Source organism: Calonectris borealis, chromosome 19 (genome assembly GCF_964195595.1).
Source record: "Calonectris borealis chromosome 19, bCalBor7.hap1.2, whole genome shotgun sequence".
Classification (NCBI taxonomy): domain Eukaryota; kingdom Metazoa; phylum Chordata; class Aves; order Procellariiformes; family Procellariidae; genus Calonectris; species Calonectris borealis.
Genome location: NC_134330.1, coordinates 7,283,679 through 7,309,120, shown reverse-complemented (window position 1 = coordinate 7,309,120; position 25,442 = coordinate 7,283,679). Strand labels below are relative to the sequence as shown.

The 25,442-nt window shown below is 58.0% G+C and overlaps 2 protein-coding genes across 2 annotated transcripts in view; one reads left to right on the top strand and one right to left on the bottom strand.

The window, feature by feature from the left end:
* The window catches only part of MRPS17 (mitochondrial ribosomal protein S17), a 322,974-nt gene that overhangs the window by 187,181 nt on the left and 110,351 nt on the right, over positions 1-25,442 (top strand). The gene's annotated exons all lie outside the window — the stretch shown is intronic.
* The window catches only part of TMEM132E (transmembrane protein 132E), a 30,962-nt gene continuing 13,678 nt past the window's right edge, over positions 8,159-25,442 (bottom strand). The window contains exons 4-12 of the mRNA XM_075169128.1: positions 25,115-25,228; positions 23,420-24,317; positions 22,413-22,553; positions 18,537-18,729; positions 18,149-18,292; positions 10,866-11,071; positions 10,006-10,285; positions 9,732-9,923; positions 8,159-9,187 (exon numbers count right to left, since the gene is read on the bottom strand). Coding sequence (XP_075025229.1) covers positions 8,159-9,187; positions 9,732-9,923; positions 10,006-10,285; positions 10,866-11,071; positions 18,149-18,292; positions 18,537-18,729; positions 22,413-22,553; positions 23,420-24,317; positions 25,115-25,228 — 3,197 coding nt within the window. The remainder of the gene's footprint in view (positions 9,188-9,731; positions 9,924-10,005; positions 10,286-10,865; positions 11,072-18,148; positions 18,293-18,536; positions 18,730-22,412; positions 22,554-23,419; positions 24,318-25,114; positions 25,229-25,442) is intronic.

Genomic DNA, 25,442 nt, shown 5'->3' with positions numbered 1-25,442 from the left:
GGAGCAGGTGATTTGGCCAGGGCAGGCTCAGCCTCAAGCCCCTGTGCTCAGTCTGGGACACCCGGGGTGACACCACCATGGTCCCCGATGGCCCCGGTCCCTTCTCCCTTCCAGGGAGCATTTGCTCGGGCAGCTTTCGGCTCCTCGCACCTCCAGACCGGTTTTGTGCATCCCTCTCTACGTGGAAGCAGTCACCCTTTGGGGTTTGAATGTCACCGAGGCGAGCAGCATCCAGCGATCGATGGGGAGTGGCGAGGAGCCCTTCCCGCGCTGCAGAAGGACTTTCCAAGCTGCTGGGACCAGGGAGCTGGCTGGGGCAGGCATCTCTCCCACCATCACCTCTGCCTGCACTTGCATTTTGGTTTTTTTTATTGTTTTGGGTTTTTTTCCCCCTGCTTATTTATCTGGCAGTGTTCACTGAGCCTAATCCCGAGAAGCAGCAGTGTCCAGCAGGTCCCTGTAGGCATCTGGGGTGGGGAGAGGTAGTTTAGGGGAATGCGCTGGTTCCCCATGGAGCTGCCCTCTGCTTTTAGATGTTTCTGAACCTCCTGGTCAGTGGCCGGGAGGAATTAGGATCAGCAATATGGGGAGAAAATGGGTAGGCACATGAAGAAGAGGCACAACCCACATGGAGAAGAGGCACAACCTTTAGAAGACACTAGAGAATCCATGGTGGGACTCAGACCCACTCATGGACCTTGCAGGGGTGATGATGAGTGCAGGTGAGCTGGAGCCGGCCCTTCCTGGGTGCTTGTCCCTGGCTCCTGGCTCGTGTCCCCTCTCTTGAGCTCCCTGGAGGACTCCAGCTCCATAAACCGGTGAGTGGATTACACCGATCTAGAAACGGCTTTTTTTTCCCCTCCACTACAGACACAGCTTAGAGAAGCCTCCTTGTTCGCTAAGTAATCCCAGGACCATTCAATAGCAGCCGCCAGCACGATGTGAGCGGCAATTATTCCTCATTTTGTTTAACTGTGTGTGCGGGAGGGCCGGGAAAAGCAGCGTCTCTACACGCCCCCCCCCCCCCTCCCCCGACCTAAAGCAGGGCGATGTTTATTAATCTGCTCAGCAGGGTCCTGCCAGGCAAAATGTATTTCACTGTTGAAACAGAAAGAAATAGGCTCCCAAGAACAAGCAATATTATTTACATGGCATTGATCGGTGCAGAGCTTTTGCTGGCTCAGCAGTTTGAACCCCTGGTTTTCATCAGCAGAGTGCTTAACCCTTGGCTAATTGGATTTGCCGTCGTTTGTGTGATCTATGCTGCCTCCAATTACTCTTTGCACGGCCCCAGCTGGGCACCCGCTGCTTTCGACCAGGACAGGCAGCCAAAAGGCCTGAACCCCTGCAAGGTCGGGGCGAGCAAAAGCATTCTGGTGTGTTGGAACATCAGCTCCCTGGTAAACACCGCTGACAAAGCTGGAGCTGGAGCTGGGTGGAAGTTTGGGCCAAGGATTTTATTTGCTCTAAGGTGGGCTGTAGTTTTAACTGTCCTAAATGGCATCTTGCAAAGGACAGAATTAGACCCTATAAATCCAAGAAGGGGGACAGAGAGGGTGTGAAAATTGGCTGTGATTAATTAATTAGCAGTGAATTATGATTTCATTAATTAGGCTGCATCTGAGACTGCAGCTCTGAGCCTACATAGTCACAGGCTTCTCAGCAGGGTAAGGACATAGTAGTCTCAAGGTAAACTGAGGCACAGCTGGACGAAGCCATTTCCCAGGGCCACCCAGAGGAGCTTTGAGGGACCAGGGCTCTGCGTCCTGTCCCTGTTGTGTGGGATCTTGACAGAGATGTTGCTTCCATCCCTAGTCTGGTCTTCCCAGTTGCATCCCAGTTTAAGCCACTTTTCCCTTGAGGCTGAGCTGGTTTCTTCCACCATGGAGGTCCCCGTTCTGTGGAGCAGTTTCTTCTTTGGCTTCCCAACAAAGAAACAGAGTGACAACAAAAAAAAGCCATAAACCAGCTAATTTGTAAGGAACGAGGATCCATGATTTTTCCTGCATGGCCAAAAGGCTTTTTGGATTGGCACCAAAAACCACTCAAAGTTTTGGCCCCAGAAGTGCAGAGACCCCCCAGGTGCTCGGCTGTCCCTCAAAAGCCAAATATTTGGCTCACCATGGGTGAGCGCTCCTCATCTGCTCCAGCGCAAAGTCAGCCCGCTTCTCCAGGCTGGAGGGGGGATGCGGCATCGCTGGGCACAAGGGTCCCACCTAGCTGTGCCAGCAGTGCCCATGGCATTGGCCGGAGCCGGACGCCCATGAGGACAAGCCCTGGGTCACCCCACTGGTGCTGCCCTGGGCACGATCCCGCTGGTGGGGCGGAAGCGAACTGTGGGAAATTATCCCCCCCAGTGCTGAGTTGGTGAAATGAAAATGAGGGGTTTGCCTTCCGGGGAGCAGTGGAGCTTATTTAAAATGCAATGGGGGTTAAAAGGGATCTGCCTCTCCTAATGCCGGCTTGATAATATCTTTACCGAGGTGCTTGGGTGAAAGCCCAGAGCGAGTCTGGGGGAGCGCGGCTCTGTGCCGTAGGACCCGGCCGTGGTGGAGCACCCCTTGGGTGATGGCAGGATGGAGCTCGTGGATGCCCGTGTGGCTCCGTCCATGAGCTCCATCCTCCCATCACCCAAGGGTGCTTTGATTTTATTTACGGGCAATTTCTGGCCGTGCAGTGATTGCATGACGTCAGCCGAGGCAGAGCATCCCACGGCTGCTCGCCGACAACCTCTGAGAGGCAGCCGGTGCCCTGGGGCCACAGACAGCTGGGGAAACTGAGGCACTCCTGGAAAATCAAACCCTCCTTCCCTCTTTCTTGTGGCCTGGGCACTGCGGTGTTTCGAAGCTCTACTGACCCAGCTATTGATTCACTGAAGCTGTTATCCAAGGTGCGCAGCCAAGGGTTTGGAAACCACCTCTGGATCTGGGAATTTATGAGAAGCTACAGAAAATTCCTGGAAAGGGCGAGGAAAACCCGGAAAGGCCCCAGAGTTCCCAGCAAGCCGAGGGGAGTCCTGGAGAGCAGCAAAAGTCCCCAGCAAACCCTGAAAACCTCCTTTCCGGTCCCACCGTCCCTGGAAAGCGCCGGGGAATTCCTAGAAAACACAGGGAAATTCATAGCAAGATCCGTGACCTTGGAACTGCTGTCCCCTGGGCATTTCTGGTTTTCATGGACCTAAAACCTTGCAGAGATTCCCTGGTGCTCCCAAGTGTTTCGGGGATCTGCAGCCTGCTCCCCATCCCGGGCTGCTGCCTGGGGGGGTCCGGATCCAGCTCCAGCTCCTCTCCCTGCACGGGCAGCCCTTGCCCGGCGGAATATTTTGGCAGCACAGAGGGACCCGCAGTTGGCAGGAGGGGAACAGCTTCCCAGCACAGAGGAGGAGCCCCAAAAAGTTTGGGACCTGATGGGCTTTCCTATTCCCGCTCCCTGGAGCCACTCGGGAAGCCCATCGTCAGCTCCGGGCTGGTTTGGGGAAGCAAGCATCCCTCCTCTTTCCCCAGGGAGATATCTTCGCTGAGCCAGGCAAAAACGCAGCCGAGAGCCCCCAGAAATAATGGTGCAATTACCAAAGTAATTATCCTGGCCGCTGTGCAAATCCTGCCCAGTTAATGTCAACAGCGGGGGGGGGGGCAGCGTGCGGGTCCTACTTTAATTAAACTTCCCCAGGCCGGTCGAAGGAGATGGCTGCGGAGAAGCTCTTGTTACTGCTTGTATTCCCGGAAAATAAATCTCTCCCGCTGTCGGGAAGATCCCGCCATCCCCTGTGATGTGGGGCAGCTCCATGCGCAGGACCACGGAGCGAGAGCGGGGATGGAAAAGCGATCGGGTCCTCCGCAGCCCCTTGGGTTTTGTGGTCCCTGTCCCTGTCTGAAAAGTCCCAGACAGAGCCGCACGTGGGGGGGACGTGGCTGGAGGCATCTCGGGGGGAGCACAACAGGGATGTGCTGGGGTGGGATTGGGGGAAAAGGGGCCCTGATCACTGTTGCCGGTCGAGAGAAAACTCAAGGCACGAGAAAATGATGGGGGAGATGACGGGAGGGTGGATGGAGGAGGAGGATGGGGGGAGACTGGGGCACGGCTGGGGCTGACCTCAGCGGAGGAAAATTCCTATTTTTCCACCCTCCTTTGCTCCCTGCTCTCTCTCTTTTGCAAGGAGGGGTTGGATGCTTTATGAGGTTTGGTTTGCTTTTTTTTTTTAAGCGTGTATCATTTTTTTAAAGGATTTTTAAGGCAGGATCGGGGGGACCAAGCATCCCTCTGGGAGGTGGGGGGCATCGGGGTGCAGGGGTGCCCATCCTCAGCTCTGCCTCCTCCTCACAGGTGGTTTGTGCAGCCTCACATCGCTACATTAAAATGCAAATTTGTCCCTGCCTGCTGGGAGCAGATAGTAAAACGCTAAACAGGAAAGAGGCAGCCGAGAATAAACAGAGGGCAGCGCGAGAGGGGAGCTGGAATAGAGGCTTCTTTTTAATTATTTTTTCCTCTTTCTTTTTTCCTTCAGTGAGATTTGGCTGTTTGGTGGGGGTTTATTAAATGGGACCTGAAGCCATAAGAAAGGAAGGTGCTGGTTTCAGACTAGCTGGGTGCTGGGGTGCAGGTGGCCAGTGGCCTGTCCTGGTGGGTGCCACCAGCCCCCAGCGCGAGGGTGGTCTGCAGCCTAAATCGCACCATCTCCAACTGCTCTCTTGGGTCTTTTGGTTTTTTTAATTTCATGTCCCAGCTGGTCATTCCTGATGGGAAAAAAAAAAAATCGCAGTAGTAGGAGTGTCGAGGAGCAGCTGGGGAAGGGACCAGGCACCGTCGGACTCCACCGGAGCTTTTACAGCATTCCCATTTTCCTGGGGTTTGTCCCCAGGGTTTTCCCCGCTGCCTCCTGGTGCGTTTGCTGACGGGCTTCTGGGGCATCAGGAGCCCAAATAAATTGTTGGTGAGCTGCTTTCCTCCTGCTCCTAATGCCTGGGGGGGCTTGTGAGGGCTGGGATGGTGGGTGATGCTCAGGGGCAAGTGTGTGTGTATTTATAGGTTATGTATGTGCATACATGCACGCTTGCACCTGAGCAAGCCCTCTGCGTCAATCCATACAGGGACTACACACATACATACTTTGAGATATATAAAAATATATATAAAAATATATATATGCACACACATATTATATGTGCATATATATACATATGTATAAAGTATAAATATATACATATGTATGAAGTATAAATATATACATATTTATATAGCAATAAATAGATAGCTATACAGAAGTTTTTGCTCTCTTCATTTAAAAGCGAAGCCACCCTGAGCAGGTCTCTCGCCCCCCCCCCACTGCCCCTCGCCCAGCACCGTCCCCACCAGCTGCGGGGAGGCTGGCAGGGGCGAAGCACCTGGGTGGAGGTGCCTGGGTGGTAGGACACGAGCTGGGGGGGTTGCGTGGGCATGAGAGCATCATCAGTCCCTGCAAGCAGCCCGGGCTCCCCTGGTCCATGGGTGCTGCTTTCCCAAGGGCTCTTGGAGACCCGAGCCGGATCCATCAGCCAAAATGGGAAATGACGGGCTGGAAAACCGCTGCTGATGCTTGGTGTCAAACCTTGGGCCCGTGCCGGGAGGAGGCGGTGGGCGAGCAGCCAGCGCTGCTCGGGGGGGCTGGCGGAAAGCGGCCAGAAGAAGTGGGGCAAAACCTGGTGGAGGCTCAGCCGTGGGGACACCCGACGTCGAGCCCGGCCCAGCTACTTTGTCCCTGACCCCTGCGGGTCTGTGTCCCCCTGCCGCCACCTTCCACCTTCGCAGCCCCCGGGACGCGCTCACGGACCAGGAGTCGGGCGCTGCCATGTCTTATTACAATTATAAAATTTTATTATACAGTTCTCTTACCTTTCCCCCCTCCTTTTCTTCCTTTTTTGTTTTGGTTTTTTTTTTTACCAAATATTCATATATGTTAATTTAACGAGGAGGTTTGGCAGTTCCAAGCAGGGAAGTCGGCTGTATTAATTTTACTGCTCAGAGCCGCTATCAGCTCAGCGGCTCGTTCAGCCAGACCTGGGTCCTTAGATAACAGGGCACAGTAAAACCTAACTGCATCATCCGCCTGGCCTTTGAGCACATCTCAATTCCCCCATATATATATGTATATGTATATATAAAATCAGCACAGAGCTATCAGATAAGTTTTAAGGCCACTCGGGGGAGAAATTTTCATAGCCCAAAATTGAGAAACTCTTTAAAGAGGCTTTCGAAACACCGCACACCACCACAGACCACTGCTTGCCTGCCAGGGAAACTGAGGCACGGGGGCCAGCGAGGTTGGGGCTGCAGCATTGCCTGGTCCCTGACCACCGGTCTTTGATCAGGCTGCCCAAGAGGGGAGGATTTTGAAGGGGGGAGCCCCAAATCCACAGCTTTGACCCCAAAGTGCTCAGAGCTTAGGTGGGGGGGGGTCAAAGTTGAGCCATGCCCCCCCGGACCCTGGCAGTGTGTGTCCTCCCCCGCCAGCAGACCCCGCGCCCGCTGGAGCTGACCCCCAAACCGCTGGGAGCACCCGCCCCGGGCACGGCGGCAGAGATACGGCCCATCACAGTGCTGCAGTGCCTTTTGGTTTCGACTTTTTGTTTCATTGTTTTTTTCTTTTCTGGTCTTTTATTTAAGAAAAAAAAAAAAAAGAAAAAAAAAAAAGAGACACAGTGGTGGGTAACTTCCAATCCAGAAATAATCCGCTGCCAGCCTCCCCCCTCCACTGGGTGATGCCAGGGGGGTCCCCGTCCCCACTCGCTCGGTGCCCACGGGTACGACTGCACACCCCGGACCCCCAGCCCTGGTACCCGGGTGTCCCCACAGGCTTAACCTGGCTGAGGATGCTCTGCGCTGGGCTGGGAGATGATGGGGTGGCCCTGGGCTGGGGGGGCCCTCTTGGGTGAGCCAGAGGGGCTGGGAGCTGCCGCCAGCGCAGGGTGACCGGGGAGGCATTGGGTTATGGCAGTCAGAAGGCACCACGGAGGCTGAGCCTGGCTCCGGGCATCCCTGCTGGGCTGGCACTGGGGGAACTGGGCTGGCACTGGGAGACCCAGTTGTTCAGTTGTGGGTGTCCCCACTCAGGCTTGGACCCCCCGAGGTGGTGGGAAACCCCTGCACCACCTCCCAGTCCCGGAGCCGCATCCCAGCACTGGGGGCACAGAAACCAGGCGCTGGCCCTGGAGGTCCCAGCAGGGCTACTGGGTGGGGGGTCCAGCACCGGCCCCACGGCTGGGAACAGGGGGAGAGGCAAGGGCAGGCAAGCTCACAGGCAGCAAACTGGGCTGGCAGCCCCCAAACTGCCCCTGCCCGGGGGCCACAGCCCTTCCCAGGCAGCAGCGGGGGGCAGAGGCAGCCACGGGTGGTCCCCAAGGGATGCTCCTGTGGCAAACATCACCGTCACTGCCCCACGGGGCCCACACCAAGGGAGTTGGGCGAGCCGGGCATTTGGGGCTGGGACGCAGCAGGCGATGAGGACAGCGGTGCCCCGGACCCGTGGCCATGGGGTTCCAGTCCCCCAGCAGCCGTCTTCCCCTTCTGCCTCACCCAGCATCACCCGCAGCATGGGGGAACCCCCCAAACACCCCAACAACCATGGGGCAGCAAATCCCTGAACGAGCACTCACCTCCAAAATTGTGCAACCGAGAGCGGCGAAGGCAGCGGGGGTTGCCTTCGGGATGTCCCCACCCGTCACCTCCCTGCTGTGCTCCTGGGGGGGGGCAGGATCTCCCCTCTTCCACCCCCTGCACAACAGGACCCACAGCATCATCCTGCCCCGTTCGCCCGTTGGGACACGCACCCGCACGCCGAGGTTTTGACCCCATCCACCTCCTGCCCCCCGGCTCACCTCCCTTCCTGCCCCCTCACCCAGCGGGTTGGGGGGGCTGCGCGTGCGCTGATGCCTCCCCTGGGAAAACCAGACCTTACAGGGCAAGAAAAGAAAAAGGCCCCAGGGGTGCCTTCCAAGGGGGTGAGGAGGACGCGAGATGTGCGGAAGAGGGAACGCGCAAGAGAGCCAAATTTGGGTCTCCAGCCCCGGGGAAGCAGCCGGCGTGGTGTGGCATGGCGTGGCGTGGCGTGGCATGGCACGGCGTGACATGGCGTGGCACGGCATGGCAGCCCCCTCCCTCCCGCCCCGTCCCCTCTGCCCCTGCGTTAAGCGATCTCTTTGATTCTGCGGATGTAGTTGTGAAGCTCTTCGGGGTCTTGCAGCCCCATGTCCTGGCAGACCCACTCCAAGTCCTCCTCATCAGCGATGGGGATGGAGTTGTAGGCCAGCTCGTCGGAGGGCAGCGTGGCAAAGGTGGTGAACTTCACCCGCTTCCGTTTGGAGGTGGGTGAGTTGAGCGGGTCCTCGCTCTGGTCCCGTGTGGAGCCCCCCGAGGAACCGTCCCCACGACCATGGACCTGGCTCTGCACGCTGGTCTGTGAGCTCCCGCTGCTGTGGTGGTCCCCGTGGCAGCAGGTCTGGACATTTTCCAGGGGGTTCCCAGGGCTCTCGGGCTGGGGGGAGAGGTCATTGTGAGCCCGCAAGGGCTGCCCGTTGCCCAAGAAGACCCAGTGGTGAGAATGGTCCATGTTGGTCTGGCCTTCAGGTGGGATGCGTTTGTGCCGGTATTTCAGCACAAAGACAATGCAGTTGATGAGGAAGACCAAGATGGCCAGACAGAAGACACCCAGGAGGGCGTACATGCCTATCTCCAGGTCCGTCAGCCCCCTGGTCACCTGGACGAAGCCGGTGGGGATGGTAGGGAAGTCCTCGGTGGGGTGAGACGCGCTGGACATCCTACTGTCCTCGCTTGGCTCTGCTTTCCTCTCCACCTCTGCCCGCAGGGTGGTGCTTGCCCCTGTCTCCACCAGCCCCGGCTTGCTGGACACATGGTCGTAGTCATAGGTCGGGTCCTCCTCGGACCCAAAGTGGACCCGCACGCTGGCCAAGGCTGTGAAGAGCACACTCTTGCGCTTCGTCTTCTGGCAGCTCTCGCAGATGACCAGCTCGGCCCGCAGCAGCTCTCCCGCACCCTCGCTCTCTGCCACCACCAAGGGAAACGCCCGGTCCTGGGTCACCGAGACCACCTTCTCGTCCAGGCTGCTCACCACCAGGTTGTAGTCCTTGGGGTCATAGAGGGAGAGGGGGGCCGTGGTGCCGTCGCTGTAGGAAATCCACAGGCTCAGGAGCGCTTCCTGCGGGACCAACACAGGCACCGGTTGCCCAGCACGATGCCAGTCCCACCTGCACCCGTTTGCCCATTCCTCCATCCATCCCTCCTCCTTTGCATCCTTCTCTCCATTCAATTCACCCTTTATCCCTCCATCCTCCATCTTATTCCTTCCAACCATCACCTAGTTTTTCCCTTTTGCCTGTTCTTCCCTCAATTTTGCCCATACTTGCCCAGGCTCACCCCAAATCCCAGCTCCAGAGGTGCCAGATGTGGCTACCAGAGCTGGGCTGGGAATCGTGTAGGATTTCTTCCAGACCCCTTTGTTCCCATGGTTGTGTCCTGTCCCCAGGACACAGGGTTCATAGGCAGGTTTGGTTCATAGGTCTGCATGAAAGTTTCTGAGGTGCTTTGGGGGTCACCAGAGGTCTGGAGGACAGCGGGTGCTGTTGGGGGCCTGGGATGACTGTGGGCAGGATTTGGGAGGGGGGGGTTTGCAGATGGAGCCCTCGCCCCACCCCAAGTCCCCCCCTGGACCCCCAAGCCTGAATGCACCCCCCTGGCCTCACCTGCTTGAAGAAGCTGAGGGTCTGCTGCACGGACGTCCGGGCAATGATGGTGTGGCTATTGCCGGGGCTGGGGTGGAGGGACAGCGAGAGGCTGGAGACCACCTGGGCCTTCAGGTCCGTGATGCTGACTTTTTCCTCCGCCACCGTCACCAGCGTCTCACCCAGCACCGCCTCCATGAGCGGGGACACGACCTGCAGGGGACGAGGGTGCCCGTCACCACCTGCCACCCCCAGCCAAACCCACGGAGGGGAGCAAAGGCAGCCAGGGGGGTACCTTGAAGAGCGTGGTGCCCGGCTCCCTCCCGGCCAGCGTGAAGCTGTCCACCATGTGGGCCACCCGTGGGTCGTCCACACGCATGAAGTCACTGACCAGGCCGGTGACCTCCACCAGCCAGTCGGGCCCCAGCATGGTGACCACCTGCCCCGTGCCCTCCGCTGCCGTGGTGTGGAACTGGGTGAAGACCTGCAGCGTGGCGTGCTGGTACTGCAGGGCACAGCCCCGGCTCTGCTTCCGCTCCTCTTCGTCCTCCTCATGCTCGCTGTCCCGCACCGACCTGTGGGATGGGGCAGTGGGTGGGCAGCGCCACCAAGCTCCCCCCCGCCATGGCTCTTCAGCCCCCCCAGGAAAGGAGAGGGATGTCCAGGCAAGGAGAAACACAGGGTCTCCCCATGCATGGGAAAAAAACAGTGGCTCCTGGCCAAAAAAAGATGCCTGTTGCCCATGAGGTCTCCGAGGGCTTTAGCAGCACTGGTTAGGGGGGTCACCGGCATCTCTGCCCTCTAACCAGCCAAGAGAACAAGATATCTCAGGTTGGGATTGGCACCTGGAGGTCTCTAGACCTCAAAGCAGGGCTAACTTTGGAGTTTTGACCATTGCCGAGGATAGATGTTCCCCACCAGTTCCAGCATTTGACCACCCTCACTGAGAAATTGTCCTCCTTCCATACAAACATGCAACCTGTGTCCATGATCTCTCACTTTTTCACTGGGGACTCCTGAGATGACTCCAGCTCCACCTTCTTTAAAACCCCTTCATTAAGTAGCTGAACAAGGCAATTAGACCCTCACCACCACCTTCACCTTGCCTTCTCCAGGCTGGACAGACCCCAGGCGCAGTGGCCCCGAAGCACCCACCTCCTGTCCGGCAGGATGGGCACCCTCCAGCCCTTCACTTGGCTCAGCCGGGAGTCTGAGAGCTCGATGTGCAGTGGCAGTTTGGGCACCCACACCGTCATCTCCAGCGGGGCAGAGAGGTGCTCGTAGGTGAAGGTGACCCGGGCGCTCATGGAGCCCTGCGACTCCTTCCCACTGACGAAGACATAGTCGCAGCTGCTGGAAACCTGGGGGAGAAGGGAGGATGGAGGGTTGCAACGCTCCCGCAGATACATCAGGAATCCTGCCGGGAGGATGGGAAGTGCCGGAGGAGCAGAATTTCACCCAGCGTGTACCAGGTTAAAGGTGGCCCCAGGAGCGGGGATGCTCTCTCCTCCCCGAGGTCCCTGCTCAGAGGCGTGGACCCACGCACACCACGTCTGTAACGGGTATTTCCCCCTGACCCAGCTCCTCTGCCAGCCCTTGCAGGCACCTTCATTTGGTGCTTCGGCTTCTTTGGCCCCCGCACTGAATTGTACCCCCTTACCACACTCGAGCATCCGCGGGTGCTTCACAGAGGTTGCAAACTGCTCATCCCCGACATTTGCCCCAAAATCTCCTCCACCCATGCCCAGAGGGCACAGGCAGTGAGCACGGACCAGCCGCACGCCCGTGTGCAGGTACCCACCAGTGCCTCATCCCCGTCCCCCCTGCTAACCCCAGGAAAAGCTTCCCAGAGTCCATCCGAATCCTCACGTTCATCTTCTTTCTCTTTCTCTTTTAATTCCCATTTATGCAAATGCCATTAGTTAAATTTGCTATAAAACAAATACATCCTGCGGGGGCCACTTACTACCGACCGATCCAAGCCAATTAAGGAGCTAAGAGGAGGCCACTGCAGCATCGCCCATGTTTTGGCTTAGGCTGTCAGAGTCAACAGCACCTTCTCCTTCCCAGCAAGGATGGCAGGAGACAACCAGGCTGGGAAGGCTCCAACCTCTCACCTGCAGTGGCCCCACGGCCCAACCCTGACCCCCCTCCGCCCCCGCTACACCGTCAGGAATTGCATCCGAGTTGTTTGCTGCTGGGGAAAAATAAAACCCGTTTGCTCAGCCAGCAGCACAGTCGCGCTCTCAGATGCACCGAGCGTCTCAACAGCACAGAAAGGCTTGTTTCCACTTGTTTCCAAGAAGCTGCTATCCCACGTGGATTCTCTGATGGCTCATAAGGGGTTGAGTCCATCCTGCACGGTAGCTGACAGCAGAGGTGATAGCATCACTCCCCACCTTATCTTTGGGCACCTGTGGTCATTCAGCTGCAGGAACTTTGTATTTCCGAGCTCACGAGCAGGGCCTGACTTCTACAAGAGCTCCATGTTTTGGCTGTGGGAGTCCACCACGAGGTGCCCATGGTCCCCGGGGCTGATGGAGGAGGCAGAGCCCAGGACCTGGGCCCTTCAGAAAGTCCCTGCTCCCCGGGCACGGGAGGGAAGTGCAATGCAGGAGGGTTTGTTCCTTGTCTTCCTATCAGAGATACCAGCTCAGCACGTCTGGAAAGACAATCTCATCTCTGGTGGGGCGGCCTCTGAATAAAGATGAGCTCCTGGGCGAACCCTCCAGCAAAGCAGTGCTCTGGATATTGTGCCATTTATCACAATAAATATGATGGGCTGCTGCTTGCATTACCTTAGCTAATAAATCCCCCCAGCATCTTCTTCTGGGGACCACTTGCTTTGCAATTGGGGGGGTTGAAACTACCACAACAAAAAATCCCAGCACACCAGGCCTGTCCTGATGATGGAGTGACTGCAGATTAGCTTTTAAATGAAGTGCACGTTTGTTTGGAGAAACTTCCCGGATTCGCAGCAAGGCGTTGGGAAGCGAGAAGCTGAGGTCTGCCCGGGCTCCGAGCCAAGGGACTGCTGGCTCCAATTCTGCAGTCAGGAGCTCCCCACCTTGGCACAGTCTCAAGTGTGGGATCAAAAGTCCTTGGGAGTGGGAAGAGCCACCTTGGCTGGTGGTACCCCATGTTGGCCACCCAGGGGTCCCGGGGGTGGCTGTGGGTGACCAGAGTTCCCGAGGCTCAGCCCCACTGCTCCTGGTGGGTCCTCAAGCAGATGTGGATGGTGGGCTCCTAAGAAAGGTTCACGTAGCAGGTGAGGTTGAGCATCTCCCATTGAGCATTGCTGGCAGCAGAGGTGGCCCTTCCACTCCCTGCATATGCAGTCCCCGAGGCCACAATGCAGGCAGGGAAGGGGGATTATTTGTATGCTACGTTGGGTGATGAGGTCCTTCTCTCTGGGCTGAGCACGGGCAGTCATAGAACCATTTAGGTTGGAAAAGACCTTTAAGATCATCAAGTCCAACCGTTAACCTAGCACTGCCAAGCCCACCACTAAACCATGTCCCTAAGCACCACATCTACACGACTTTTAAATACCTCCAGGGATGGTGACTCAACCACTTCTCTGGGCAGCCTGTTCCAATGCTTGACATCCCTTTTGGTGAAGAAATTTCTCCTAATCTCCAGTCTAAACCTCCCCTGGCACAACTTGAGGCCGTTTCCTCTCATCCTATCACTTGTTACCTGGGAGAAGAGACCAACCCCCACCTCGCTACAACCTCCTTTCAGGGAGTTGTAGAGCGATGAGGTCTCCCCTCAGCTTCCTCTTCTCCAGGCTAAACAACCCCAGTTCCCTCAGCCGCTCCCCATCAGACTTGTGCTCCAGGCCCTTCACCAGCTTCGTTGCCCTCCTCTGGACACGCTCCAGCACCTCCATGTCCTTCTCGTCGTGAGGGGCCCAAAACTGAACACAGTATTTGAGGTGCAGCCTCACCAGTGCCCAGTACAGGGGCACGATCACCTCCCTGCTCCTGCTGGCCACACCAGTGCTGATACAGGCCAGGATGCCGTTGGCCTTCTTGGCCACCTGGGCACACTGCCGGCTCATGTTCAGCCGGCTGTCAACCAGCACCCCCAGGTCCTTTTCCTCTGGGCAGCTTTCCAGCCACTCTTCCCCAAGCCTGTAGCGTTGCCTGGGGTTGTTGTGGCCGAAGTGCAGGACCCGGCACTTGGCCTTGTTGAACCTCATACAGTTGGCCTCGGCCCATCGATCCAGCCTGTCCAGGTCCCTCTGCAGAGCCTTCCCACCCTCCAGCAGATCAACACTCCTGCCCAACTTGGTGTCGTCTGCAAAGTTACTGAGGGAGCACTCGATCCCTTCGTCCAGACGGTTGATCAAGATATTGAACAGAACTGGCCCCGATACTGAGCCCTGGGAAACACCGCTTGTGACCCACCACCAACTGGATTTAACTCCGTTCACCACAACTCTCTGGGCCCGGCCATCCAACCAGTTTTTTACCCTGCGAAGAGTCCGCCCATCCAAGCCATGAGCAGCCAGTTTCTCCAGGAGAATGCTGTGGGAAACGGTATCAAAGGCTTTACTAAAGTCTAGGGAGACCACATCCACAGCCTTTCGCTTGTCCACTAAGCGGGTCACCTTGTCATAGGAGATCAGGTTAGTCAAGCAGACCTGCCTCTCATAAACCCATGCTGACTGGGCCCGATCACCTGGTTGTCCTGGACGTGCCATGTGATGGCACTCAGGATGTTCTGCTCCATAACCTTCCCCAGCACCAAGGTCAGGCTGACAGGCCTGTGGTTCCCCAGACCCTCCTTCTGGCCCTTCTTGTAGATGGGCGTCACATTTGGTAACCTCCAGTCAACTGGGACCTCCCCGGCTAGCCAGGACTGCTGATAAATGATGGAAAGTGGCTCGGTGAGCACTTTTGCCAGCTCCCTCAGCACCCTTGGGTGGATCCCATCCGGCCCCATAGACTTGTGCGTGTCTAAGTGGAGTAGCAGGTCACTAACCATTTCCCCTTGGATTATGGGGGCTTCATTCTGCTCCCTGTCCCTGTCTTCCAGCTCAGGGGGCTGGGTACCCCGCGAACAACTGGTCTTACTATTAAAGACTGACGCAAAGGTGGCATTAAGTACCCCAGCTTTTTCCTCATCCTTTGTCACTATGTGTCCCCCTGCATCCAATAAAGGATGGACATTCTCCTTAGCCCTCCTTTTGTTTTGAATGTATTTATAGAAACATTTTTTATTGTCTTTCATGGCAGTAGCCAGATTAAGTTCTAGTTGGGCTTTGGCCCTTCTGATTTTCTCCCTCCATAACCTCACGACATCCTTGTAGTCCTCCTGAGTTGCCTGCCCCTTCTTCCAAAGGTCATAAACTCTCTTTTTTTCCTGAGTTCCAGCCAAAGCTCTCTGTTCAGCCAGGCTGGTCTTCCCCACCGGCTCATCTTTCGGCACATGGGGACGGCCTGCTCCTGCGCCTTTAAGATTTCCTTCTTGAAGAATGTCCAGCCTTCCTGGACTCCTTTGCCCTTCAGGACTCTCTCCCAAGGGACTTTGTCAACCAGTCTCCTCAACAGGCCAAAGTCTGCCCTCCGGAAGCCCAAGGCAGCAGTTCTGTTGACCCCCCTCCTTACTTCTCCAAGAATCAAAAACTATCATTTTGTGATTGCTATGCCCAAGACGGCCTCCAACCGTCACATCACCCACAAGTCCTTCTCTGTTGGCAAACAGCAGGTCCAGCGGGACGCCTTCCCTAGCTGGCTCACTCACCACTGTGTCAGGAAGGTCTCTTCCACACACTTCAGGACCTTCCTAGACTGTTTCCTCTCCGCTGCATTGTATTTCCAGCAGACATCTGGTGAGTTGAAGTCCCCCAGGAGAACAAGGGCTAGCGATTGTGAGACTTCTCCCAGCTGCTTATAGAATATTTTGTCTGCCTCTTCATCTTGGTTGGGTGGTCTATAACAGACTCCCACCACGGTATCTGCCTTGCTGGCTTTTCCCCAGATTCTTACCCATAAACACTCAACCCTATCGTCACCATCATTACGCTCTAGACAATCAAAACACTCCCAAACACACAGGGCTACCCCACCGCCTCTCCTTCCTTGCCTATCCCTTCTAAAGAGCCGTCTATTGCAGCACTCCAGTTGCATGAATCATCCCACCATGTTTCCATGATGGCAAGTAGATCATAGTTTTCCAGCTGCCCAATGGCTTCCAGCTCCTCCTGTTTGTCGCCCATGCTGCGTGCATTGGTGTAGATGCACTTCAGTTGGGCTATTGATCCGTCACCTTTTTGGGAGAAGCCCTAATTCCTACATGACCGTTCTCAGGCGCTTCCATGGTTTCTAACACATCCATAACCTTTGTGTCTTTGCTGGCACGTGGATCTCCATTCCCCTGCCTCCACCGAGACGGCAGACCGAAGGACCTCGCTAGCTCACTGTCCCTCAAACGCTGGCGTGCCGCCCCCGGGCTTATCCCTAGTGAGCCTGGTTTTATCCCTTCCCCCTTCAGATCTAGTTTGAAGCTCTCTCAATGAGCCCTGCTAACTCCTGTGCAAAGATCCCTTCCCGCCTTGAGACAGGTCTACCCCGTCTGTCGCCAGCAGGCCTGGTGTCGTGTAGACCCACCCATCAAAAACCCCCAAATTCTGCCGCTGACACCAGGCTCGGAGCCAGGTATTGATCTGCCGGCTCCTCCTGTTTCTTCCCTCACCATCCCCTGCAACTGGAAGGACACAGTCGTCCTTTGTCACCGCAGAAGAGGATGAGGGTGACAAATCCCACCTGTGTTCTCCCACCATCCTTCACGGGTGGCCTTGGCACTGTCACAGCCGTGTCTCCACCAAGTCCAGGACACGTTCCCTCCACGTTACACACGAGAGCAACCACCACCAAGCCACAGGTGGCATGGGGAGAAGGAGCTCCCCAGCCCTCTTTCACATTAAATTATTTACAGTAACAGATAGCGCATCCCACTATGTAAGCTTTGATTTATGTAACCGGTTTATATCCCTGACACCGTAATCATACTCCCCAATCTCAGCAGGTAACTAAAAACTCCTTCGGAAACGAAGCTCCGGCACAAACACAAAATAACTCAGCGAGAAATTGCATGGGGCTCCGAGCGGCGAGCGGGATGCGAGCAGGAGGCGAGCCGGGGCCAGAGGGCTGCTCCATGCATTATTCATCCCAGCTTGTGTGCATGTGTCTGCTCCCCCCAGGTCTGGGGACAGCGTGTAAATAGATTTATGAGTAGAAAGGCAGCACATTAAACAGTTTAAGTGTCTTGGAGTCCATCCTGAAGTGTATTATTGCTCCAGTGTTTTATCACACTGCAGAGGACCGGTCTCCATAAATTAGCCCCGGTGCTGTAAATCGCACAGATCGGAGTTTTAGTCAAGAACTTGGGTAAACAGTTTGTGACAGCGGCTGTCACCCGCCCACGCACCCATGGACCGCCAGGGAACGCAAGTCCCAACGCAGTTGGGGCGCAGGGCAGCGGGGCCAGGGCTCTGCCCGTCACCCCTGGCGCGGCTGGGAGAGCAGCCAGCGGAGAAGGGGCCGTGCCACCCAGCCTGGGGGACCCGGGAGAGCCCAGACCCCCAGTGTGGCTCCCTGCCTCTTCCCAACGCAGCGGGGACACGGAGAGGGTGGGCTGGCTGGGTGCGTGCGGGGAGGGAGGCGGGTGGTGTTTGGGAGAAGGTATGGGGTGTCCAGAAGATGTCTAGGGGTGGATGGATGGATGGATGGAAATGGTGATAGAATAATACGGGCAGGTGGGTAGATGGATACACACAGTGACAGAAAAATATATATGGATGAATGGGTCTGGATTTGAGGACCGACTGCTGCCTTGGCGGCTGGGGTGGATGCGTGGGCAATCGCTGTTGCTGCAACAGCGAGTCTTTTGCATTTGCCTTATCAGCATCTCTCCCGTGCAGCCCATCTTGCTCCTCTCCCTCGGCCGCCCTTTTCCCTCCATCGTCCCCAACTGCCCGGCTTGTCCCCCCGTGCCTCGCTGGGGCCAGCCCCCAGCCCGAGCTCAGCCCCGATCTGAACGGGAGATAAATGTCACCCAGAGGCACGAGTGAAGACGTTGATGGAAACATGCAGCTTACTCTGCGAGGTGACAATATTTCACCTTATCAGCACTAAGTGCCGTGATAACCCCTAGTTATTGCTGCTGCCTGGTGCCGCCTGCACAGCGCCGGAGCATCCCACGGGCTCTCTGGGGACAGTGACAAAGTGTCTTGTCCTTCTCCCAAGGGAGAGGCACACATGGACTGAAGCCACCGAGGGGATGATGCATGTGGTGGGCTTGCGCAGCACATCAGCTCAGCCACCAGCTCCAGCTCATCCAGCTCCAGCCCACGCCGCTATTGGGGTCAGTACCCGTGAGGGAAGCTCAGCCCCTCGCTAGGGCCACAGGATCCCCCTCCCCGCACCCACCTTGATGATGTCTTCGTTGTTGGACTTGCACTCAACCATAGCCGAGACGTCCACGATGACGCCGCTCAGCTCAATGGCGATGACCTTCACAGGAACGGCCACCGTCCGCCCCGTCAGGATGGCCGTGTTGATGATTTCTGTGTCCTGGGGAAGGGGTGCAAAGGGGACCGTCACATTAGAGGGCAGCCTGTCCCTGATCCCAGCTGGCCCCTCTCCTCCTCCAGCCCTGGGGCAGAGAAGGACCCATGTGTGGGTGGGTGGGTGGGATGTACAGGTGCTATGGGGCGGATGGGCTGGTGGGGGATCCCTCAGGGGGACCCAACCCATCCCCAACATCAAACCAGATAAGATAAGCAGAGGGCAGGGACACAACTCCAAACCCACTCACCATGGCCAGGGGCACAATGGCCCTGATGTCCCTCTGGATGACCGTCAGCTCCGTCACCACCTTCTCCAGGTCGGGTGGAGGGTTGCGGCCCCGGTAGTTGATGTGCCACATGATGCGGCGTGTCACCGACTGGCTGGTGAAGTTCTCCATCTCGAAATCCAGCTGCATGATCTCAGAGGAGGAGTCCCCATCCCTGGGCAGGGGGACAGAAAGGGGACACAGTGAGCTGGGTGCCCTGGGTCCCATGGACACCCCGGGATCAGCATCGATCGGTCCCCTCTAGTGATGGAGAGCATCCCCAGCAGGTCCCTTCTCGGTGTCCCCATGCCTGCCGGGGGGACCGTGCTGTGGGTGCCACCACAATGCTTGTTCCCAAACACAGCAGTCCTGATCCCCTCTCCGCCAGGGACTGCTCCAATGGGAAGCTGCATATTCCCATGGGAATCTTCCCAGTGGGAGAGAGAAATGTATTTCACTGCCTCTCCCCAGCGGGAGTAAAACCTCCGTGGCTCAAGCGGGAGCTCTCCCAAGGCTGCTGGGTGATATATTATCACAGGGTGAGTGTGTGGCCACAGCCCCGGGGGACGGCGGGTGGCTGCAGGCGCTGGCCTCGTCTCCCTGGCTCCATCTTCCCGGTAGTGCGGCTGGATTTACTGCCCCGGGCTGCTCCCGCCTGCACGCTCCCGCAGGTCAAACCCCGAGTGTCCCGCACCCAGGAGGGTGGCACGCCTGGGGACAGCAAATAAGTCCCTATACAAGAGCCCAGCTCAAGCCGTTGATTTTACAGCCCCTTCCAAAGGGATCACATGGGGAAACTGAGGCACGGGAGAAAGCAGTTCAACCACAGATAGCAGATGGGACAACACTGGGCTGGGACTCGGGGGAGGGCTGTCCTTCAGCCTGCACAGGCAGCCATGGGGATGTGTGGGGTGGACGGGCAGGGGATGGGGAGGTAGACAGGACCGGCAGGTGATAACGACCCCAAGACCATCAGCTCATCAAAACCCCACTCATTTAATGCCGCTGCTGAGGACAGCAGGGCCCGGAGCTAACAGACAGGGAGCAAACCCTGGGGTGCCCCCGAAACAGGACGAGAGGGAGAGGCTGAGCGCTGCCAAACCCGGCACACAGTGCCAGTCTAAGGGGACGAGGGGACTCGGCAGCTGGTGCCCCTTGTCCTCTGCATCACGGCTTGGACACAGTCAGACAGCAGCGATGTAAACCACTCTTACACCCCACCCCATGAGCAAACCTCCCCAGATGCGATCCTGCCCTCCCATCTCTGTGTCCAACCTGCACATCCCTTGGGGGGACTCAGGGTTCCACCCCCCCCAAGTCAAACTTCTCCAATGCTCCCCCAAAACGGAGCACCCCCAGGGGACACCCTGGAGCCCCCGCAAACCGCAGAGCTGGCAAAAGCCCCCCCAGAGCAGGAGGAGGGAGGGGGGCAAGGAAAGGTGAAATCCCTGCAAAGGGGAAGCTGGGACCGACCCTGCTCTCATCGCACCATGCGGCAGCCATCGAGAAGGTCCCCTCGATTTGGGGGATACGGGATACAGCCGGGTTTCTCTCTGATAAATATCTAATGAGTGAAAGGGAGCAGAAGAAGGGGAGAGCAAGAAGCCGGGGCTGCTCCAGGCCACGGCAAGCCCTGCTCCCGCGGCAGGGACGATGGGCTTTGCAGTGGAGCTGCCACGCAAGAGCTGGTGGGGTCCTGCTGGGACTTTGTGCCCCCAAGACAGCTACGAGGGTGCAAGGGGAATTGCCAAACGCCACCCGGTCTGAAGAAGGGGATTTGGCTGCTCACTGCCTCTTCCAACGCAGAAATATTAAATACAGCCGGGAAGAGCCAAGTTCAAAGGCTTCATGCCAGAGGCGGTTCGGTGCTGGGACTCCTCGCCGTGGGGTGCCTCTAGGCATGCCAGGAGCCCTGCCAGGGACCAGCCACCATCTTCTGCCCTCCCCGAGCATCGTCTGCTCTCAGCCACGGCAGGACGAGAGCCGGGCTGCCCAGACTGGGGGAATAATATAGGATGCAGCTGCTGGGGTGCAAAACATCCAAAATTGGCCGTTATCACCCCAAAGCTCAGGGCCCTCGCCCCCTCCCTCCGCTGCCAAAAGCCCCCAGAGCCTCGGTGAAGCAAACTCCTCCGGCTGCACAGCCTGGAGGGCAACACGGCTTTGAGTCATTCATACTTTCCATTCTGTTAATATTTGATGGAGTTGTTTGTCTAAAAGGTGATTGTAATCTCTTTAAATTCATCCTCCATCTCTAACATTTCCAGGCTGATTTGAAACGGCAGACGGGGAGAGGGGGAAGGGAAAGAGGAGAGGATCTGGCAGCCGCATGGAGGGGCGCTGGGGTGGCCATGCAGGGGATGGGGGGGCTCGTGGCCACGGGGACACTTCGATGTCAGCCCGGGGCTGCAGGCTCAGATGCTGCGGTTGCATTTTGTATCTGGAAGCAGTGGTGTGGGGTAAAGGAAAATCCATCCTCTGGGTAAGCCCTTTGCAGGGGTTTTCTGCAGATAGCTTTTTAGCTCACGTTCAAAGCAGAGCTGAGGATCTCCTTTCTGCAAGAGCTCATCCTCAGCTTCACTCAGTTTTGGGGTGGGAAGCAGAGATATGGGGAGATTTCCAACACAGAGGGCAAGAACGGCTCAAGTGCATCAACTCGCTTTAACCCAGCTCCTGGAGACATTTGTCTCCCTGTCCCCAAAGACGCAGTGACTGAGATGCCATAGCCAGGGAACAATTGCGTTCCAGCACTTCAGAGCCTTTCCCACTAGTGATTTTGAGCCCTTGCCCATCCCCTGCCCTTGCTCGCCATGTCCTGCCCACGCGGATGCAAGGGGCAAAGCCGCCCCTCGCCCTTGCAGCCTCCGTGCGCTCGCAGGCCAGTCCCACATCTCCCCATCTCCAGGCTGAGCAGCCTCTGGGTTTTCAACTTGGCTTTCTGTGTCCTCGCTCCTTCAGATCATTCTCACTTCTATCCCCTGGACTCTCCTCAACCAACCCGAACCTTTCCCGGAGCCCCAGGAACAGGCATCGTCTTTGTGTCGAGCAGGGCAGAACTGGCTCTGCCCGTCTCAAGTGCTGCCATGGTTCGTGCTCCCCATCCAACACTCATCCATCACCTTGGGGTCCAGACGGGACCTTGCCTGGAGACTGCTCCCCTTCCTTCCCGGAGGAGACACCAGGATAGTCAGCAAAGAGCTGCTGCCACTCATGGTCTTAAAACTTCGTAAAAAATTAAAATACTTCCACCCCAAACCGGGGGATCCTTTGTGGCTTCACAATTCAGCCCCAAAATCCACCATATGTGCCTACCAGAATCCGACATGGCCGGGCGATCCCAGCTCAGAGCCAGCGATGCAGCTGCTAAAGGGTACCGATGACTTACGAGCGCATTGCTTGAGCCCCAGCTTGGTCGCCTGTGTTGACCCGGAGCAGATCCCACCTGAACGCACCACCTCACACAGCCCTTGGGCAGCTGCCTGCCTGCCCACAAACCTGCCCACCTCGGGCCACGAAACCCACCTTCACCTGCCCTTTAGCCAGCTGCACGGTGCCAGCCGAGGTTAAAGACCACACACAAAATTAAGCCCATTCCCATGTGGGTGCGGGACCTACCCCGACCTCAGTTGGGCTGAGGGTTTGACCCCAAAATTGCTCATCCCCTTTCAGTGCCTCCAAGTCTCACATTCCGGGCTGTGCACTGCCGTGCCTCAGTTTCCCCTGCCAGCACCCACGTGGCACTGCAGCCAACCAGACACCCAGGGTGGGGGCAAAGGAAGAACCGCTCCGGGCCAAACCTCAGCAATTTCCCCAACCCCCCGGGTGCTGGGGGTGTGGGCAGAGGGGGGGGTCCCTTACCTGGGCCCAGCACCATCCGCCCTGGCCACGTCGATGGTGGCAGTGGAGTGCTTGCCGCCCGTCAGCAGCTCCGAGCTCACCAGCCACTGCCCGCTCCTCGACTTGGTGCTGAGCAGGTTGACGCCTTTCTTGGCCTTCACCCTGCGGAGAGCGACGGTCAGGGCCAGACCCTCACCCCTGGGCACCCCCAGACGCCCCCCGGGCACCCTGCCATAGGCGCAGGGGGATTTTTTTGCCCCCAATCCCTCCTGGCTGTCGGAAACATCATCCGGGCTGGCAGCAACAGCCGTGGGGCTGAGCCCACCCCAGCCCCTCTTCTTCATAGGATTTTGTCCCCCCCCATCACCCCTCCAGGAGTTTGGTCCCCCAGCCCCAGTGCTGCCCCCCAGGACAGGCTGGGCATCCCCGGGGCGAAGGACAGGAGAGCCTGGAATGCCGTGTCCCCCGGGCCAGGGGCTCATCCCCCCATCCTTAAGGACATGCAGCAAGGGGGGTCCCCCCATGCACCTCCCCATACTGGGGTGCTCAGCACTAGGAGGTGGGTGCAGAGGCAGGATGGGGGGAGACAAGGGGAGCTCCTGCTCGCCCCACAGCAGCCCCACGGCCATACCGCACCTTCTCTCCAAAGTGGCTGTAAACAAACCCGCATCTGCTGACAGGGCCCTAATCCCAGTGCAACTGGGAGCACTGGGACGGTGAAGGCAGCAGTCCATACTGGCGATGCAGAGGTGGAAACCCTGGATGGACAGCCCTTCCCTTCCCTCCAAGAAGCTCTCACTACAAAGCCCCAAAACGTTGCAAAACCACATGCTGGCTGTTCCTCGGGCCTCCCACACCTTCCCAAAGTCCTGCCAGACCCGGTCCAGCCCCCGACAGATCCCATAAATGCAAGACGTCCTCCCCATCCTCTCCCTCCTTCCCGCAGCTGCCTTTGCACAGCCCAGCCAAACCAACCACCCCCTCGAAAAGCAGCTGCCCCCAGGGTGGGAGCAGCCCCGGGACCTTACCTGAGCGTGAAGTGCTCCACCGTAGAGTTGGACATCAGGTAGAGGAGGATGGTCAGCACCTCGCCCGGCTTGAGGGGCTTGTCGGGCAGGCGGATGAAGACGTTGCCATCCAGCTGATGCTCCTGCATGGGCTGCCCGGGGGGCGGCTGCAGGAGGCTGACGCTGCCGATGCGCAGCAGCGGGTGCTGCGTGGGACCCTCGGTCCTGGCCCCCCCGACCCCACGGCGGGGGATCGTCTCCCCAAGGCACTGGCCGGCCCCGTCAGGGGCATGCAGGGTGTAGTACAGCTCGGCTTGCTGGCTCTCGCCCGGCACCTCCAGGCTCTCAGGGCTCTTCCGCCTGCCCAGCGGCACGGCCGGGGGGCCGAACCAGGCGTGGGGCAGCTCTACCTGCACCAGGCACGTGGCCAGGCTGCCCCGCAGGCGACACGAGCTCTTGATCTCACGGGCGTCACGGAAAGCGTGGAGCCGCACGCAGGGCAGCCGGTCGGTGACGTCAAAGTCATCCCAATCCCGGCCGGCTACGTAGAAGAGCACTTGGACCACGGGCTGGTTGGCTACCAGCCGGGGCTGGATGATGAAGGCGCGCACCTTCCAGTTGACGGTGAGGCGGTCGGGGACCTCCAGGGTGCTGGAGGGCTGCAGCTGCTCCTTGGGCAGCACCAGCCCTGTGCTGAAGGGCCCCAGGGTGACGTTGAGGACGGGCAGCTCCTTGGTCTGGAAGACAACGAAGGGCTCGGCGCGTTGCAGCGGGGCACTGCCGTTGCCCGCCGGGCCGGTTCCCACCTCCTTGAGGAAGAAGGCCAAGCGGGTGTTGGACAGGCGGTAGCTCACGGGCAGCGTGATGGCACCAGGGGGTTCAACAGGCTCGGGGCTGGGGGCTGGCCCCTTGGCATGGGCTGTGAAGGGGATGGAGAGTGTGGGTTAGCGCAGGACACCCCCCCCCAGAGCATATTCCGAGCCCTGGAGCAGGGAGAGCAGACCCAGGCAGGAGCAGTCCAGCCACGCAGCGAGGAGGAGCCGGTGCTTCAGCCCCCGGACCCCTCGCGAGGGCAGCAAGAGCCTGGCTGGGTTTCTCTCCCGCAAAAAAATATTGTGAAGGACCTCTCCAGGGACCTCAGGCATCATCGTGCTTCCCGGCGGGTGGCTCCAGCCTCACCAAACCTGCCCTCGGCATGGGACGGGGTGAGGAGGGATGCTCAGGGGCTGCCCGAGGCTGGGCCAGGGTGTGTTGAAGCCCCATCCAACCTCAGTTATTGCTCCTGGGGAGCCCGAAGCGCTGGTCACCCACCCTGGCACCCACGCCAAGGCACCGGCCAAAACAGCACAGACCCACTCATAGCAACAGGGCATAACTGGCTCCATCCCTACTTCCAAATGCACAGAGAAAAGGATGCTGAGTTTCTCCAGAGGCTCATTACCAAAAATTAGGCAGGTCCAGGCTAATTTTTGGCTGGCAGATCCCACCAAGTATCTCTGATCAAGGCTTTCCTCCTGCTTTTAGCTCCCAGATCACACAGGGAAGGTGGCTAAATTGGCTTCTTCGCCCCAGACCCACTCCATCCCCGCGGGCTGCCTGTAAGGGTGGTGTCACGGCCAGTCTGTCACCCGTCACCCAGGGTGCCACCCACGCGGTGCTGTCCCTGTGCGCCAAAGCTGGCCCAGCCTCAATTTGGACACATGGCATGGACACAACCTGGTAGAAAAGTGATGAAGATGATGTTGGTGCCACCTTGTGCAAACCCCAGCAGCAGCCAGATCTGGCGGCCCTTAGGAAATCCCTTTTGTCCTTTAATTTTGACCATTTTGCCTTAAAAAAAGAATAAACACCATACAGGCAGAGCAGGCAGCCCCTGCGCAGGCAGCGCGCAGTGCCCGCCGGCCACACACTCCCAGGGACCGGAGCTGCCCGAGTCCCTCGGAAGGAGCCGGCTACTCTGCCGCCGCGGCCGGCAAGCAGAAAGAAAACCCATGAAAATCTTTCTGCTAAAGCAGATGCTGCGAAAGGCGGTCGGTGCGGAGCC